The following is a 19,028-nucleotide window of genomic DNA, read 5'->3' on the forward strand; positions in this document are numbered from 1 at the left end:
GCAAATATCCGGCATTGTTCCGGTTCAATGCAATAATACCACCCCAAAACTGGCTCAATTCGGTCTCTTTTGGGACCCGTTTTCTACGATTAGTATTTATGGCTTATATCGAATATATATGAAATCTGACTGACTCACCTTATGACGTAGTTAACGCAAACAACGCTCTGTGGCTTTAGTTTATCGTATACGATCGTGGCCTGGCTAAGAATCCAGCAATAGCCACCATATTTTCCCAGAAATCGGTAGCGACAGGTCTCACCCTGGCCTTTGCTCAGCACTAGAAAGATAAAAGACCATAAATCAAGGAATTAGTCGGTGAAACTAATTGCAATAAATAAGTGAAAAGTCCCCCAGTAAATGTGGTTCAAGTTCTGGTTTAAGTTTGTTCTATGTGCTCTTGGCAGAGAAATCATATTACATTCGCATAATAACCGCCACCGCAAAAACAATAAACAAAATCTTCTGCGGTCTACCGACACGCCCATTAAATGTGTCATAGTCGAGACAAGAAGCTCTTGAACTAGATACAACCCGAATCGGTTACATTTTGGCAGATTGCTGGTACTCCAGAGATCATTTGGCCTAAAAAGACAGCCAGGAAGTATTATTATGCTTACCAGTAAGGATGGTAATTGGTCTACACTGAAAAATACTTTAAAATTATAATTTTAAAATAGATTTTAATAAAAAAAAAATGATTATTATGGCAATCGAAACAGTCATAAAAACCTTAAAAACCGCTTAGAAAAACATGATTTATTTTAAGAAGTTTGTTGTTTAAAATTGAAGGTTTTTGTTTTAGTTAAATAACGTTACACTAAAAACGAACTGAAACGAATTTCTTGAAATATATATTTCAGTCAAAGCTATTTTAATTCAAAATAATTGTTTTTGACTTAAATTGGATCTTGTTTTTAGTAGTAAAAATAAACCTTAATCAAGGTTTCTATAACAAACATTTTTCCCACCAGTGTTTTTCTGCTGGTTGGCAAATTGTCAAGTCTCAAATTACGGCGCCAAAAGCGCTGGGGCATAAAAATTAAATAATAGCAACTCGCTGCGTTGAAAACGTAGGGCGAAAAAAGTGGGCGTGGCAGGAGGGTCTTAGGCAGTTGATTGAGCCTTTGCCTGTGCGAAGAAGAGAGACAACAGCTGTGCCGAAAACGTTGCCAAGTAATTTGGCTCAACGAGGACGCCACATAAACTCGATTTTAATTAAAAGCGTCTCCCAAACCTGGAAAAAATAGGAATAAAATAAATATAAAAAGCAAACCGCACACACGCTTAGGTAAAGCTTTTATCTGTGTTTTTGTGACAACCTCTTGGCCCGAAATCATTTCAATCAAATTTTTATGGACGCCACTGGCAGCGACAAGAGCATTAAATAAATGATGAAAATTCATAGGAATTTTGGGAAAAGCAATTGAAATTCATGGATGCTTTCAGTCGAAGGTCCAGCATTTAGTATTAGCTGGAATGTGTAGGTCACAGGTGCTCGAAACAGGGTCATATCCGGTTTAAGTCGTAATAAAAGTAAATTTGCATAAAAACACAAAGAATTAATTAAATTACTGAAGTTTGTAAGTGCCGAGCGACCTTTGCTGCAATTAAAACACAAATTGTAATAACAGTGGGATTTATAAAGGTAAGGTATTAAACAAGACCTTACTTTTTTTTGCTTAAAAAAACTATTGAAAAATTAAAACAATTCTTTTATGGTAAAACAATGTAATATAGTAACAATTTTTTAAAGTTCTGTGGTGGTAATACACAAAAATCCAGAATAAATTGTGGTAATAACCTAATGAAACCCACTGTTTCCCATGATAAGTCTCAAACAAAACATCTCACTCTGAGTCGTTCTTTCATTTATTCATTCAGTTAATTCGAAATCAGCAGCAGAAAATTAGTTTTTTGCTTTTCTTTGCTAGTCTGGCTTAGTGCTCGTGTATTCATCCCAAAAAATAGAGAGAGAAAATGGCGGGAAAATGGGGTTGGGTAATTATGCGGGGTCATTAATAAGACAAAATCTAAGAAGGCCGAGCCACTGCCGCCTTGAAGTTCTCAATTTCTGCTGACAGCTCAGTGAGATTGATGTGACCCGGACATATGTGGAAGTTAGTCAAGTTAAATCCTTGAGATGAGGAAAAGTTGCCCCTGGAAAATATGCTACAGAAAAGTGACAACCACATCCTGAATCTAAGAGTTGGTGACTTTTTTGTTAACAAAAAGTAAATTCAACTCGTTTTACCAAGAGCTTTGCAACATAAACAATATATTTATAATAGCTTAAGAAGGCTTCTTCAATTATTTCAACTAATAAGTATTTTGTTAATTCAATAACAATGTTACACTGGAGATGTATATAAAATGATTCACAAGTATGATTTATTTACAATTTAAATATTCTGAAAAAAAAAAACTTTATAAATCTTCAAACAATTATTTAGAATACCTTTATTAATTGATCATTTGTTTTTTAAAAAAGTTATATGTATAAAGACATTTTTTAATTTTTAGTTTTCGTATTTTTAAAATACATAAATCTAACCAGAAAATAGCTAAAACAAGCAACTCCGCCCCAGAGCTCAGACGATTGCCATTTGGCAGTGTTTATGTGGAATTAGTAAAGTGAGCAGACAGAAAAGCAGCAGCGGCAGCAACAGCAGCAGAAAAGTAGGAAAAGCAACTGCAGTTGCGGCAGCTGCAGCAGTGAACTTGATTTGCCCTCAGCCAAGGACTTTTCCCGGACTTTTGCCGGCATTTTGAGCTTTAGCTTGAGCTTGAGACGGAAAATATTAAAATATCTACGCGCGGCAGCAAAGATCATTTATCAGCAATTTTTTAACAGCATTCCTTGGCTGCCATTTGGAGCCATTGCCGCTTTCACAATTTATGAACACGAATGCAAACCGCTTTTCGCATGGCAATGGCCATGGCCATGGCAGTGGAATTGCCAGGATTCGGGCGAGGGCAAAGGGACGCGGGCAAGGAAGGAAGGAAACTGGCCATTTGTACAAATAATCAAACAGAGGAGTTGGTAAAAGGGATAAAACCAGACTCTATGCGAGTGGAATGCAAGACAAACATCAAAACCGCATTCAAGGTTATGTATCAAGCGGGATGAGCACGGAATGCCCAGGATGCTGGTGATTCGAAGGATGCAGGATGCACAGGATGTAGGATGCGCACACACACACACACACACACAATGCATGCTCAGACACGCTCGAGTACACGGGTAAATCCTGGCAGCAACACAACAGTAAATCATCATCAACGCAGCGCACGAACCGAAGGTTGCAAAGGGAACAGGTGCAGGAGGTCCTTAATAAGGTGAATCTATTGACTGGTCAGCTTTGGCACTACAGTTAAATAATTGCATCATTAAAATATTTTATAAATAAATATTAAATGGCTATGGATTTAATTTACGAACTAAGCTTTAAAACTAAATTACCAAAATATTAAGTTATTTACTTGTTCAGTATAAATCTCTTCTTTTTCTGGTTGATTCACTTCCCACATGTCAGAGTTCACTGTACCCCATTCGTTTGCTCATCCTGATTGCTGACCAGAGTCCAGAGTTGAAAGCAAAGAATGGAGAGGATGGGTCGAAATCACATTGGCACAAGTGGATAAGGAAATAAATGTTTGGCTTTGGCTGCCCAAGGATGTGCGCATAAATCAAGGATTTGTTTGCGGATTGTTTCGACTATTCTCCGTAGCCCAAAGGTTCTTGACTTGGAGCGTCTTAAATTTAGACGTAGCATTGACCTTTTGGCCTTCGCTTTGGCCAACCACGTGGCGTATGCCTAATCTGTCCTAATTGAATTAAGCCGTGACATAATCCCCGATCCACCAGCCAACCAGGCTTAAAGTCAATATGTGCTGAGGAATTTATGCAAATATCGCTCTCTATTTCTCTATTTTTACTCCGGCTTATTGAAAAGTAGCTGGGGTGGATGTGTTCATACCCCGCCAGTCGTGTGGAAAATTGCATTTTACCACCTTTTTCTTTGGCAACCAAGAAAGGACATTACACAGGACGACGCTGGCAGGGAGCAGGGATTGCCAATCCCAGTTAGTGGCCAATGACTTGAAAGGGTTTCAGGCATAATGCAAACTTACTGCCCAGAAATAGAGACTTAAAGCTGGCCATTATAAGTTAGAGTTGCCTGCAGTGCACATAAATGGGTTAATGAATGTTCCAAAACCTCTTATCCCTCTTTCTTACTTTTACAAGGAGCTGGACAAGTTTTACTCGGGGGGGCGGAAAATGTACGCAGTTTAGGCCAAGTTTTGTGGTTGTAGGGGCGAATAATTCAAGTATCCTTCACACATGTGTGCCGCAGCTGGCCAAAGGGAAGGACATTCTCCGGTTTTTGCTGGACCGCCCGCAGCGAGGAAAGTCGACAAGTTTGTCGGGTTCGATGGAGCCCATTAAAAACTACTCAAAATGTCAGCGGGAATATAAACCACACGGGGGATGTGGAAAAGGACGAGCCACAAAATGTAACAAATTTGCTTAATTTGCCGTCCTAAAATACAGTTTTATGTTCAACCCAAGAAAATGAACAGTGAAATATTCTGCACAGGAAGAATATCCAGTATAAATAATAAATGGTTCTATTTCAACGCCAGAAAATTAACAGTACAATTTCTGCACAAAAAAAAATGTGTTCAAATGACAACAGTGAATATCTAGTATATATATGTATAACTTTTGTGTAATCCACAACTATTGGCAAAAATATTATTCAACAATAAAAACTAAGGGTAAACATATATTGCGAAATTGCACATGAAATGTAGATTACCTTTAACAAACAGTTATTTTCTCTGTGTGTCAAAGAAAGATATTTACAACTGCCGGTGAAAAAGCGGCGTAAAAAACAAAAATCAAGGAAAAGCAAAGGAGGAAACAACGGAAGTTGAGAAAAAAAAAGTTAATTGAAAACAAAAGTCAAAGAATTTGCATATTTATTTGCCGCACAACCTCAGACGTCGACACAAGCCACGAGTCAATATTTATTTATGCGTGCGGAAAATTTAAATGACTTAAAAGCTGACGAAGCAGAAGAAAACTAAAATGCAGCGAGGGCTTTGAGATTTTCAGCACCTCTTCTTTGCGATCTCTTTGTTTCGCATTAATTAGAATTTAACAAAAATAAATGCTGGGTAATTGAAAACTTTCTCCCTCTGCCCACAATTCTCCGCCATTATGCTCATTAATTCTATTCGCCGGGCAAAAATACATATCTCCGCCTCCCGCATTCATTTAATTAACTCAATTTGAGCGGAAGAAAAGACATCATCAAGACATCAAGAGGGAGAAACTGGGATTGAGAACTGCCTCCAGGTGTTCTGAATTTGCGATCCAGTAATGTATGTAGAAGGAGTTAGAGGAAAACCCCCTGACACCCCTCGGTTAGCTGAAACAATTAAGTGCTGATGGTTGGTAATTTTTTCTCGACTTTCTTGCGGAGGAGCAGCTGCAACTTTATTAAGCAAAATTTAATGGCGTTTGCTTTTGCACGCCCCTTAAACTATTTTCTCTCGTCGACTCCTGTCGTTTTTCATTAGCGCCGGCAACTGACTTGCAACAATTGTTGCACAAACAACAAATTCGCCAAACTTTGCCTGCAATATTTTCCGTTTCTCCCTTATACTTTTTTTTTGCCGCTTCATGTTGAACAATTAGTTTGACTGGACTTTTCTGGACTCGCCGCTGTTGTGTCCATTTGCCAAACGTCTAATTGGACTTGCTAAAGATTTCTACAGAGATTTGGGGCAAGTTTTTTCATTCTCTGGCACTCCCTGTTCTGTTCTTTTTTTCTAGCTAATAATTCAGATGAGAATGCTGGTTGGGAATGCCTTCCTTTTTTGCCCTCATTCTCCAGCAAATCCTCTTCTCTACTTAATTTGGTTTGGCTTTATTAATAATTTAGGGAAAGAAAGGGCTTTCATTCATAATGGAATTACTTTCGTCACTGGTCAGGCACACAATCAATATTGGAGGATCCCAAATCCTTTTATGTGGCTTTTTGTGAGGGAACAGTGTTGGGAGTTTAGCTAGATTTGAAGTATAATAACATGGAACAGAAAAACGTATTAAACTTAACTGAACTCAAAACATATTTACGGCGCAAAGCTCAAATAAATAAGTAATTACTTTATATTGAGATTATACTTTATGTACTGTCAAAAACAATAAAAATTTCATTTCTTTTTAAGCACTAGTAGCCAACACTGTATGCCAATTGATTACAAATAAAATTGATGAAAGCGAAGTCAGGAAGCCGAAAAATATGCAACACTCTTGAGGTAAAGTGCTGCGGCCCATAAAAAACTCGCGGGCAACACACAAAATTTTATGATGCATCCAAATGACACCGAGAAAGAGACGGGGCGCTCTAAATCGAAAGAGACAGAGCAGCAGAGTGTTGCTTAAATGTCAATCTATCTGTCTGACTGTCAATTTCAGCAATTGCAGCGGCGACGTCGGTTGAGGCTAAATGCGTTGAAGGAAAATTTCATTTGCAGATATCGTGCTGTCATTTAATAAACGAAATGTGAGAGGGAAAAAGAAAAAGGGACGGCAAGTGGGCGGCAAAGAGAGACGGACAGTCAGACAAACGCAGCGATGCAGTAACAGATATTGGCAACACTTTTCCCACAGACATGGAAAGAGAAAGAGACGGAGAGTGGGAAATAGAAAGAGAACGCACACACATGTTAAGGAAGTGCGGCAGACTGGAGAAAAAACCAAATGCTGAGCGACAGGCGGGAAAAAGGGGAGAAAGGAAAGAGAAGGGAGAATAGAAGGGGGATATTTCACAGCGGGACATCGCGTAGGTGAATGCACCCATTGTATAACTAAAACCATCGCAAGGCAGACAAGTTTCACAGATATGCAGGTACACTGCAAAAGTTAAAATTTTTAAGATTTCAACCGCAATTCTTCTGAATATTTCCCGACCCAATATAATTAATACAGTGTTTGGTCTTAAGCATTTTTAAATGAACAGTATATAATCATCTTTACTTTTCGCTTTTAATTAAATATTATTATTATTAAATCTGTAATTTATTTCATTTTTAAAAAGGCTTAAAAATGATTCGGTGATACACAATTAAAAAAGGATTTGGATAGAAATTTGGTTTTCAAAACATAAAGTATGAAGAAACTCGCGTTTCATTTCTAATTAAATACTTAATTTGTAAAGTACTCTTTTTTTAAATTTATTTTTTCTCAGTGTACGTGCGAATTTCTGAGTGTTTGTCTGTGTGCGCGTTTGCGGGTGAGTTTTGTGTAAATCCCGTTCGTCGCCAACTAAATGCCAATTTCAGAAAATGACGCGGAAAAAAGGAAGGCACACAGTGTAGCTGACATGCAATGCTTATACAGGGGAGCGGCGAGGGGCCTTTGGGCGGGACTCCAAGAGCGAGATTCTAGAAGACCAACACCCGAGGCGGTTTCCCTGATCCGTCCCTGCCATAAATAATTGACAATGACAGAGCGCGCCAAAAGACTAGCGCCAAAAACAACAAATTTAAAATCATTCTCGTGTCGGGCGACAGGCCAGAAATCAACGAGGGGCGGAAAGGTGGGCAAGTCCCCATCAATCTGTCAAAGATATCCCACCTTAAAAGTCAAAACGAAAATAGAGCTCGACTTTTCCCAGGTACGGGGAAAAATTAGGTGGAAAATATTGAACCAAATAATTAGGGCAAATTACAAGGCAAAAAATACATTGAAATATGAAAACAGGTGGAGTATAGCGACTTTAATATTGGATATGTATAACTTAATTTATTATTAAAATGGAATAAAAAAAAGTTTTAACACATAAGATTTCCTACCAATTTAAGACACAAATAACACATATAAAAATATTTATATAAATTCTCTTTGTGGTCACAAATGCGTCCTTTTGGCAATTCCCAATCTGTAGAACCGAAATTCCCAGAAATCAGCAAATTAAACAAGACCCGAAATTGATATTAATGGAAACAAAAGGAGAATTTGGCATAATTTCAACATGCTGACCTGTCAACGTGGCGAATGGCCGATGGCAAAGGGCCAGAAACAGCACTCAACACTTCATTAGAGCCATCATGGTGAGCGCCACGGCCATTGACGAAAAGGGAACCCTTCGCCAAGGACCGCAAATATTTTGCCAGTTTACACGACTTATTTAGCAGCAGCGGATCAAAGGGGGCCAAAGTCACAAGCGTCTTTTGATTGATTGAGCAAAGCCCCGGGGACCAGAAGCCCAAACAGCGAGAGCCCAAGTCAAAAGGTTTTTTGTCAAGCAAATTGTGGCTGGCATTGTGAAAGGTTCACACAGGAGCTGCGGCAAAGGCTTGACATTTTGTTTTCGATTGTGAGGGATTTGTTAGGAGATTTGCAGTGGTAGCAAAAAAGGAGGAAATGGGCAACACAATGCGGTCAAGAAGGGCTTACTTTTATATAAATAAAGTATTTTATTAAATTACTAGTCGTTGAAGTTGCATTTACACTAGTTTTTATTTCGAAAACCCATCAATTGTCATGTTTTATGGATTTCAAAACGAAAACTATTTAATATTTAAGCTTTAAGGAATACCCTTTCCTTCTTAAAATCATAGATTCACTTTACCCTCTGCCAAAAAACTGTTGCATAGTTTCAGCCTCATCACTCCTTTATCGATAAGAATTTTGCATGCAATTTCTGTGCTGTCTTTCTTGCTTTTTTCTTGCTTGCCTAAGCACATTTATTCGTTTTGTCTGACAACCTTTCGGAAAATGAAGGCTGAGGTGAGGGGAAAATTGGGCACGACTATCATCAGCACCCACACAAGAAAACCTCAATGCAACTAAAAAACGAAGAGGAAAATTGGCAAAAGGAAAATCTCCGCCCGGCAGCCAAAAACATAAAACTTTGCACATTCATTGGGTTCGCTGCTTTTTCTTTTAGATTTTTGTGTTCTTTTTTTTTTTTTCTTTTTCTTTTTCTGTTGCGACTATTTTCCAGTAGTGGGAAAATTGTGCGCTTTTTTAATTTAATGAAAATTTTCCACTTGGTCGATTGACATTTTCTGTTCTTTGTCGTTTTACTTTTACCTCCCACCCGCGAATTTCATGGGTGTTGCAAGCAAAGTTTCCTCTGAGGTTTTGCCAAATAAACACACAAATTTACTTAGCTTTTGGGTGGGAAAATGAAAATGGGTGGGGAAATTTTTGGGGTGCGGGAGGGGGTAAAGGCGAAAAGTCGCTGCACACTCTGCGGCGGCTGGCGCGCAACTTTTATCATTTTGCCTTTGTTTGGAGCGTGTAATCAAATGCATATTTGCATGCCACCCACCTCCGAAAAACCCTTAAGCTTTGCCTTCGCCTTTTGTATAATTTTCTGCAAGACTTGCGAAAAACTTGCAAAGGCGGCAAAACTTTGCTTCCAACCAAGCGCACAAAAGTATGCAATGCACGGCGCCCGATAAAGAGGACATACAGTGCACACTGCTTCTAAAATTTTAATTCCATGGTATCAATCATGGCTTATAAGTTAAAAATATATTATCATAAATATTTGAATATCTTATATATGCAACCCACCGATGAAAATTATACCAAACGTGGCCTATACGTTAAAAAGATATTAACATAACTATTATAATTTGAATTTGAAATCCTCCGATAAAAATGTAAATAAAATTAATGAGTTAATGTGAAATAAATAATAATTTAATAAATAATATGATTCATTGCAATATTAAATTTAACTTTGTCATGTGAAGGATACTTTTTTACAACTTAGTCTGTATTGATTTTTTTATCTAACATAAAATAAAATATAGTTATTTGTAAACTTCTCAAGATTTTAGATAACTCATTTAAAAGGAATCAGCCTTATCTGGTCATTAAGACTTCGTTGGGTGCAATTGATGCTACAAAACCATTCCATAAAATATTTTGAAATTAGAAATTTCAAGCATTTACCCCAATGTGCATTGCCTGAGGGAAAAGTTGAAGAGCGGGCGAGATGCCAAAGCGATTGAAGCGACTATAAACTCAATTAGCCAGCCCCCGGACTTTGAATGGCGGCCATAAAAGTGTTGAAGGAATCGAATTGAACTTGGCCAAATGTCATTAGCGAGGGGAGAGGCGTCATGGCAGGCACATTAAATGTTATTAACGCATTCGCTTTTGTTGCACCAGCAGTTCAATGGAATAGTTATCTAATTTGATATGCTGGGCAAAAAGGAGCAAGGATAAAATGCGAGGGGTTTGCTATCATGCAATTGTTGCCACAATTCTCCGGGGAAGAGAAGGAAAATCCTCACCATTGTGACGTGACAATTGACTCAAACACGTAGCGGAAAATTCAGCAATGCTGTTGCCGCTTTAAAGCATGAAATAATCCTGCAGCTAAACGGCAAAACTGCCTGAAGGTGCAGCATTTACATTCATCATCATAAGTCACTGCCCGGACACAAATTAAATGAAATATTTGCCGAGGTGCCAGGACTATCCTGGTTGGATATTTTTCGGTAGCTGGATGAGGGCGCTATCCTCGAATAGAGCCATTCAGCTAAGCCAGCGCAACACAACAAAGTGCATCCTCCGGGAATCGGGTTCGGGCAGAGCAGGAATTTTCACTTCCCCAACTAATGGCATCCTCCGCAGGACTCGCAGGATGCAACGCGGCACTCACGTAGCGTAGCTCCTGCCCCGGCATATTTAATAAACTCTGGCAAATTAAGCGGCAGCGGATGGAGGATGCCATAAATCAACAGGTAAGAGGAGCGTGCGTCCACCTGGGAGGCAACATCGCAGTTCATTAACATTAGCCCAACCAGAAATTTCAAGGCATAAAGGGGCAAGGACCCGGGCTGATATTAGTTTATTTTTGGAAAAACAAATCTTTGTAACCGCATCCTTTTGCTATAAATAAATATTAGTTGTAATTATTGCGAGATTGTATTTCATTTCCATAAAAAATATAAAACTGTTGATGGGATAAGCTTAATTATTATTTCTCATTAACCTTGGCAAGTTCTAGAAAAAAGTTTGAGTTTAAAAATTATACGCCATGTTGTCATTTCATTCAGTTCCCTACCTCTGTTAGCTTTAAATCCTTTTTAAAGCAAATAGATTATAAACTGATGATGGATTTCCCTGCTGGACTTTAAGCCACCTGTTGGCAAACTGATAGACTCAAGAGGAAAACTGCAGCGTGGAGGAGCTGCCTGGAAAAGTAATTTATTTGGCAGCTCCCACAGGAAGTCGCCAACTCCTGTTTGAGCCAAGTCAGTCAGCCACATCCGGCGCAACTTTAAGCCGCATTTCCGTTCATGCAATTTTAATTTGTCAAATGCAAGCGACGCGATGAGAACGTGGTGGATGCTAAAATTAACTGGAAAATTTTACAATCCTGGCGCGGCGAGGCGAGGCAGGATTACAGAACAGAACAGAACAGGACATGGCACAGGGCACCAAGCAGCAGGCAGCAGGCAGCAGGAGTCAAAGGCAGTCCGCTGCCGAAATGAGGATACCGACGAGCCACTCGAATTGGACCATTAGTTTCGACGGCATTAGTTTGGCGCTTTTCATGGCCCAGACGATGCAGACGAATAAATAAGAGACGAGCAGCGGGACGCAGATGGAGATGGAAATATACTAGATGTGGAAATGGAAGTGGAGGTGGTGGTGCCGGAGTTCCAGAGTTCCCACACAAGGGCAAGTGGACCGAGGCGGACCAGCGACGATCCCCTGGCGGAATTATGCATGTAATAAAATGCGGCGGCATTGGCTGCAACTGCAACAACCCGTGCCCGGCCACGCCCACACACGCCCACTTTCGCCGCGAACTAAATTTAAGTGCATTAACATAAAGCGGTTAAACTACGGTGGTATGATTCATGAAAATATTTTAAAACAGAAAATTAGTCATGAAAAAAAGGTAATACTTTAAATTTTAAATATGTTTATAAGGAAAGTTTTTTTAGATTTTAAATTTTTAGAAAATTTAGTAATTAAATTTCAAAATGAACAAAAATGAATGTACAGCTATTCATTCTAGTATTCTCCTTGTTTAATATATCAGAAACAATTTTGAAGTGGTCATAATATATATGTTAAATACATTACATTAGATCTATTAATTGCAAGAATCTATAAGTTTTAAACCGCATTCCCCCATCCCACTGTGCATGTTAGCAAGGACAAGATAAATAAACTTTTGTGTGAAACTGTTTTAAGGGGTTGAGGTCTCCTAAAAAGAAGAAAAGGGGAGCTCCCGCTGCACTGATGAGTGCAACGACTTGGCAGCAGCGCTAAGCGTCAGCATCATCGACACTTTTGGCAGGAAGCGTTCGCGGGCCGGGCTCAGACATATAGTTTATATAGTGTACGCAGTACAGGACATGGCCAGGAAACTCGTCTGGCAGCGAGTCTCCGGAGTGTGTGAGACATTAACAGACTCGTAAACTGCCAGTTGCTTGTTATGTTGATTACACAACCAGCGTGAGCGTGGGAGCAAATGAAAATAAAGTTACCAAGCCAAACTTGCACTTGAAATCCACGAATTCTAAGTTGAGTTCAAAACTATATTTGTTCGAGTAATAAATAAGTAGTTGGTGGTATGTCATAAAATATTTAAAATTAAAGATCTTTTAAAATTATTATTTTATATAGTGAAACCTAAAATATTTTTGTAAACTGGAAAACAAATCTTAATTCATTGCTTTAAATTCAAACAGAATGTAAAGTGTTATCTTTTCACAGCCAAGGACTGTTGCCATTTTATTGGAAAGCGTTTTAAAGTCACCTCGCGTAGGCCATTGCTGAAAAGTATGCAACACTTGGCGCCACGCCCCATTTGTACGTGCCTGTCACGCCCCGTTTTAACCCACAACACCACCCAAAACAACAGTTAGCTGCCCTTTCGGAAAAGCTGAAAAGGAAACACACATACTCACACTCACAGAGCGAGAAGGAGGAAACTTAAACAGAAACAAACAGCGGGAAACTGAAAACTAGCTAGTGGCAAGAGTTGAAAGTTGAATGTCTGGCAAATGCCGCGGCAATGCCCTTCGAATGCAGTCAGTGCAAAATGCATTTTCCAAAGGGGAACTTTTCACACGCAGCGCCAAATCTGCCAAAGCCACTTTTCGGTATTGTTTTTTGTTGCTTTTCGAAATTTATTGCAACACTCGCTGTGCAGAAGCTCCTGTACTCCCAACTCCCAAAAATAGCAAAAAGATGCTGGCTTTATCTCTTCGCTGTCTGTCTGTCTGTCTGTCTGTCTGTCAGAGGATATTTATCTGGCACGTTAAGTTTACTTTTGCCCCCCTTCAATCCACTGCCACATTGCACCCCGCTCTTTTCATAATTTTTCGCCTCGCGGCTAAATTGTCGTCTTTATTTGCAGCATGGAAATGCTCGAACGCAATTTCCCATTTCCATTTCCATTCCACTACACACCCGAATGGTAAACGCTACCCGATGCGAGATTTTCCCGCATGACATTTGCGATTTTCCGCACATTTTGTACTTTATTGAACTGTTTGTCACATGACGTTTAGTATTTTGCGAGCTGCGTCAGCTGCAGGCGAACAACCACACTTGTGCATATGCACAGAATGGAAACGGGGAAAACCAGCCAAGAATTAGGGTCTCACACGAAGTACTGATGTACTTCTATAACTTGAATTTTTCTATATATTTAACTAGAGTCCAGTTGCTAAACAACAAGATAATAACTTGCAAACTTAAAGATAAAAATGTTATAGATCAAAGTTCGTTATGAATTTAATAATAGAATAAATTTATTTTTGTTTGAAAATACCAAATAGTTTAAGAATTTAAAACCTAAATTCTTTTGGGAAAACTTGCAATAACTTTGTTCAAACTTTAACCCACTACCTAATATATAGTTATTCAAATTCTTTGGATGAATGCCAAATTGTTTTTGAAAATTTCACTGTATCTCAGCCGATCATCGTCATCATCAAATTTTCTTAGAACAAAAGGGTTGGGAAAATAAAGCTTTTAAGGGAGAAACCACCAGCTGACCCCCTTATTACAAAGCCATGTAAACTTGATGAAAATCAAATGGAAATAAAAATGGACAGCACTCATAAACAATAATATGGCGAGAGCGCAAGCTTTCAAAAGGAAACTTTGAGCGAAAAAGAAAGAAAACTTCAACCGAGCAGTGGAAGCAACTTAATAAAAACAAAAATGTATGAAATACTTTTACGACTTTCGAAGACATTTTTACAACTTGCTGGCAAGTTTTGCTAACGATATGCGAGATGCACACAGTGAGACTTTGGAGAACAAGAAGAGCTCCGGATCGGCAGCTGCATCCAAGGACTGCTGCCGCGTCCTGTCCTGGTCAAATGGATACGTCGCATCATAAAACCGAAAGTCATTTCGCACAGAACGTGTCTAAACGAAAGACCGGAGGACGGGCCAATGTCCGGCCAAGAAGCCAAAGTCATCGCAGCCAATAATAATTCCAATTGTAGTGCAGTGACAATTTTCTGTTCCTTGGCTGCAAGGATGCGCTCTTTTGGGCACTTTTGGGTACAATGTACCCCGAACAATGGTCAGCAGAGGAGCAGCAGAGGAGCACCAGAGGAGCAGCGGCGGCGGCAACGCGCACATTTTATTGCCCAGCGTTGGCATTTTAAGTGCACCAGCCAGCAAGCGGAGCAGCAGCATCGGCAGTGGCAACATTATTTGGTCAATGTAGACGACATGACGCGGCCATTAAGAGCAACAAATAAGCAAACAATAACAAGAAGCCGCGCCCCGATGAGCTGGAGAGAAATTAAGAAAAATGCTTAAGCTGGCTGCGAATGGGAAACACTTCCTTCTCACACTTTGAAATCACTGCACGGCGAAAAAAAAAATCAAACTAATGATTCATTTTAAATCTCCTACATCAGAAAGCATGACTATTATCACGAAAAACTGGTCACCGAAATATAAAATAATAGAATGAATTTGTGTTAATAAGGAAAACGATATTGTTTGGTTAAGATTAAGGCCTAAATTGCACTTATTAAATGAATATATGTATAGTTTAGGATAGTGTGACATGACATTATTTAATTTATCAAAATGATCAAGACTAAATTATCAAATTAACCACAGCCAAATGATACTATCTAGTGGATAGATTTGCTATGAGTATGACAGCACCTATCTTAATACCATCAGCATGAGAATTATTATTGCTAAACATATTATTTTTCCTTTCACTATGTTATTATGATCTAATATGATATTACAATTTTATTTCGTTGCATTCAAATGAACAATAAAATCTCTATCATTAACTCCTAGTGCTAATGTAAGCCTACTCTTATTTTTTTTTTATTACGAAACCTGATTAGAAAAATGAAGATAATAGTAAAAACCTATTTTGTTTAGTTTTTTCATGGGCAGAACCATTTATCTTTCGATCGATTTGGATATCTCTGTTCGATAATAATACTTTGGCTTATTAAAATTGATTGCAAATGAGCTGGTGGCTTTGGGGCGTCTTCGAATGCTAAGCAAGATGGGTGGGAATGATTCCCTTGGGGCCATGCTAATGGGTCAGCAATAAGGCATAGCTGGTTTATATAGATTTACTGAATCAGGCAAAACAAAATGTCATGATAGATAAAAACAAACGCGAAAACATAATTGAATCAACAGAAAACTTGTTGAAAGCAAAATGTAGAGATATGAAAGGGATAGATACGGTATGAACAGAGATTTCAGCTGTCTCGCTGTCTGACCAATTCGTTTAGTTTCGCAAAAGCTAATTAGCAACTAAAGTGAAATTAAAGCAGAGCCAAGTCAAGCCAACGACTAATGGTCTTTGTGTCGGAGAAAAGGGAAATAGGAGGGTCCGAACCAGAGGAAGGTGCTACAACTAATTAAATGCAATAAGCTATGGCAACTGCTGGACGTGAACAGGAACTGTGGGTTTCAGGAGTCAGGATACAGGACAGGTAACGCCGGTGGACGAGTGACAACTTCGTTTTGATGTGCCGGACTCTTCCGGCATCCTTCCTGTCCCCTGTTCCCATTTTTTCCTCCCGCCAACTAACGACGAACGCGTTTTAATTTGCACATTAAAGTAATTAGTTTAGCATTAGTTAGCTGCAGTTTGTTTTAATGAGTCGCGAATTTTGAGAGAGTTGGTCGTCGCCACTTACCGCTCTTAAAGGTGGCCATCAGGTGCTCTGAATCAGCTCCATGCTGGCAGACAAACAGCGAAGTGTCGAGCAGATCTCTGGGCGAATATCCCAAGAGGCCATGCATCCTAAAAAATCAAAATTTACATAATTATAAACAAAATTAATGATGGAATAAGTACAGTCGTGATCCAATTTTGTTAAAAATTTAAATCTTCACATTACTTAAATAGAAAGAAGAATTATTTAAAATCAATTCATTGTTTCTAAGCTTGGTTTCGACCAGACAGAAAAATAATGGTCTGTTTATTTTTAATTTAAAATATTGAAGTATTTAATTGCCACAACAAAATTGATGATCTATTAACAAAGATCACTTAAAAGCATTTTTATAGTATATTATACTTTTTACAAAAGATAATTGTTCAATTGCATCAACAAAAAACGAATGATTTATTAAACAAACGACATTCATTGCCCGCTTCTGGCAAAGCTATAATTCAATCACAAGGCCTTTGTGAGTAAGGCCATATTTAGTATTTCTATAAATTTTCTGTATTTTCTAGTGAGTTAAAATGGGTTCACGACTGGTAATATTTATCTCACTTGTCGTCCACGTAGGTGAAACGCATGTCCAGGGAGTGTTTTGTAAGGAAAGTGCTGGTGCCCAACGGTATCTCAATATTCGAGGGATGCGGAATGGGTCGACCAATGGCCATCAACAGGCGCTCGCCCTTGGCATTGACCACCAAGTGTCCTGTGATGTGAATGACCTAGAAACACATCAAAGGCATAGATTAGTTATGAATCGATTAAAACTACGTTTCAGTTATATAAGTTACTGTACTGGAAATGGTAATGTTAGATTTCTAGTCAATGGTTAACAGGCAAAAAAAATGCACTCTATTTAACATAAAATAAGTAGATCTTTGATATTGGAATTCAGATATTTTTTTGACTCTGTAGACTTTGCTATATCTGACCTTGTAGGAGGCGCTCTTGATGTTGATGCTTCTCCCACGACTGGTTAAGGTGCACTTCAAACGCACAAACAGGTCCCGGTGATGAGTGCTCATTACGGAGTCCTGCTGCGGTTCATCCTTGATCTTCTCGGCAATTTCGCGCTTGAGACTGAGAGCCTCCTTGATCTCGGCGTGGTCGCACTGGTGCGAGTACTCCCAGATTTGCTGGCCCAGAGTGTCAATCTGTAGAAATTTAACAAACCAATTAGAATAGTTTTCTAAAAAACAATTAGAAACACTTACCTTGGTAATGCCCAGATACTCGACTACATTCTCGGATACATAGGTGATGTCACCCTCGTGGGACAGGACCAGCAGGAATCCGTCCATGGTCTGTTTCAAGAGCTCTCTGCCCTCGGGACCCTTTAACCAATCCTCGTTACCCATTTCCACCTTGGGCTTGATCTCCGCCTGCTCAGCAACAGCATCCATGTCTGGTTTAATGGCATCGCTGGGAACTGAAATAAATCATATGTTAAAAAGGGTTTAAAAAAGAAAATATCTTAAAGGGAAACTCACCAAACTGCAGCATCTCACGAATCTTGAGAAATGCAATAGTGATCCTCATCACGGATGCCTTGTCAAGTTGATTGACATCGTCGGTTTTCAATGGTAAAGCCGCCGAGAGTTCCATGAAAATCTCCGTCTCCTTGGAGCGACGACATCTGGCCGCATCGCGAGACTTCTCCTTGCGCTTTTCATTGTTCCTGCAAAGATCGATGAGATGAAAAATTAGCATAAGCTCAATGCAATCACGTACGCCACTGATCTGGGGGAACGCGGGGGAACATAGAGGGGAAGGTCGTCTGAAATATGCGTGCATTTCAATTGCTGCACTTTTATTCCCGTTTGATTGCTTATGATTCAATTCACGCGGCCAGAGCTCGCAATTTTTCAATTAAGCAAAACGTTTTCAGTTTTTGCGTTTGTTGCCAGGCCAAGCGAAAAAAAGGCGAAGGCGTTCGACAGCGCTATTATAGCTGGCTACCTATATTACAAAAATGTATAACAACTCTCTTTGGACTCAATACAATTCTTAACGCTCCCAACATATTAATAATATAAATGCAATATTATGTAGAACAATAAATCAACTTTAATATGGTTAATAACTAATGTTCCTTAGAAGCATATAAATATTATACGAACAACTCAGCTAGATTTTTATTCAACATACAGCATTTTTAGAATATGAATAAGAAAATGGTTTGTAATGTTCCTTCACAATTTAAAATTCACAGAATTGAGTTATAATTATTAATCTAATAATTATGTTGAACAAAAAAATAAAATAAACAGGCAAATATTTATACAAATATTATGGAGAACAATAAATCTTCTTCAAACTAAAACAGGCTAATGTTCTTGAAGAAAATATAAATATAATTTATTCAAAACGTTGTATTATAAAGTATAATTATGAAAAATTATTGCGAAATATTACAAATAATATCACATAAGAAACAAAACAATAAAATTCAATACAAGAAATAGAATTTTATGCTGCCAATGCTGATACGAAATTTCTATAGAATTCTGTTCTAAAACTAATATTAAAGTAAATCATTGTCTATTTGTATTGCCTGAAGAATCCTGACCTACAACGGCGCCCCCTTGGGAGAGTTGTACATTCCCAGCTGGCAGCCGAACCCCGTGGGCTTTAGATGGTTTACAATGTCTGTTTCGGATTCCCAAAGTAGCCAGCAGTCACACGTTCGCCTGATAAAGACCATCACTTCTGCCTTGGCACCAATTCCCTGGTGGTGGAATTTTGAAGACTTTGGAATATTTTGCCGAAACTTCTCACCTGCCCGATGCGTT

At 38.8% G+C, this 19,028-nt stretch overlaps 1 protein-coding gene across 2 annotated transcripts in view; it reads right to left on the reverse strand.

Annotated features, from left to right (window-relative positions):
• Window positions 1–19,028, reverse strand: part of LOC108148608 (protein similar) — a 70,636-nt gene that overhangs the window by 41,336 nt on the left and 10,272 nt on the right. For both annotated transcript variants that reach the window (XM_017275685.2, XM_017275684.2), the window contains exons 2-7: window positions 17,727–17,914; window positions 17,451–17,665; window positions 17,169–17,390; window positions 16,792–16,958; window positions 16,207–16,313; window positions 139–280 (exon numbers count right to left, since the gene is read on the reverse strand). In XM_017275685.2, the coding sequence (XP_017131174.1) occupies window positions 139–280; window positions 16,207–16,313; window positions 16,792–16,958; window positions 17,169–17,390; window positions 17,451–17,665; window positions 17,727–17,914 (1,041 nt within the window). The remainder of the gene's footprint in view (window positions 1–138; window positions 281–16,206; window positions 16,314–16,791; window positions 16,959–17,168; window positions 17,391–17,450; window positions 17,666–17,726; window positions 17,915–19,028) is intronic.

The sequence above is a fragment of the Drosophila elegans genome, unplaced genomic scaffold (genome assembly GCF_018152505.1).
Source record: "Drosophila elegans isolate 14027-0461.03 unplaced genomic scaffold, ASM1815250v1 contig_476, whole genome shotgun sequence".
NCBI classification, from domain to species: Eukaryota; Metazoa; Arthropoda; class Insecta; order Diptera; family Drosophilidae; genus Drosophila; species Drosophila elegans.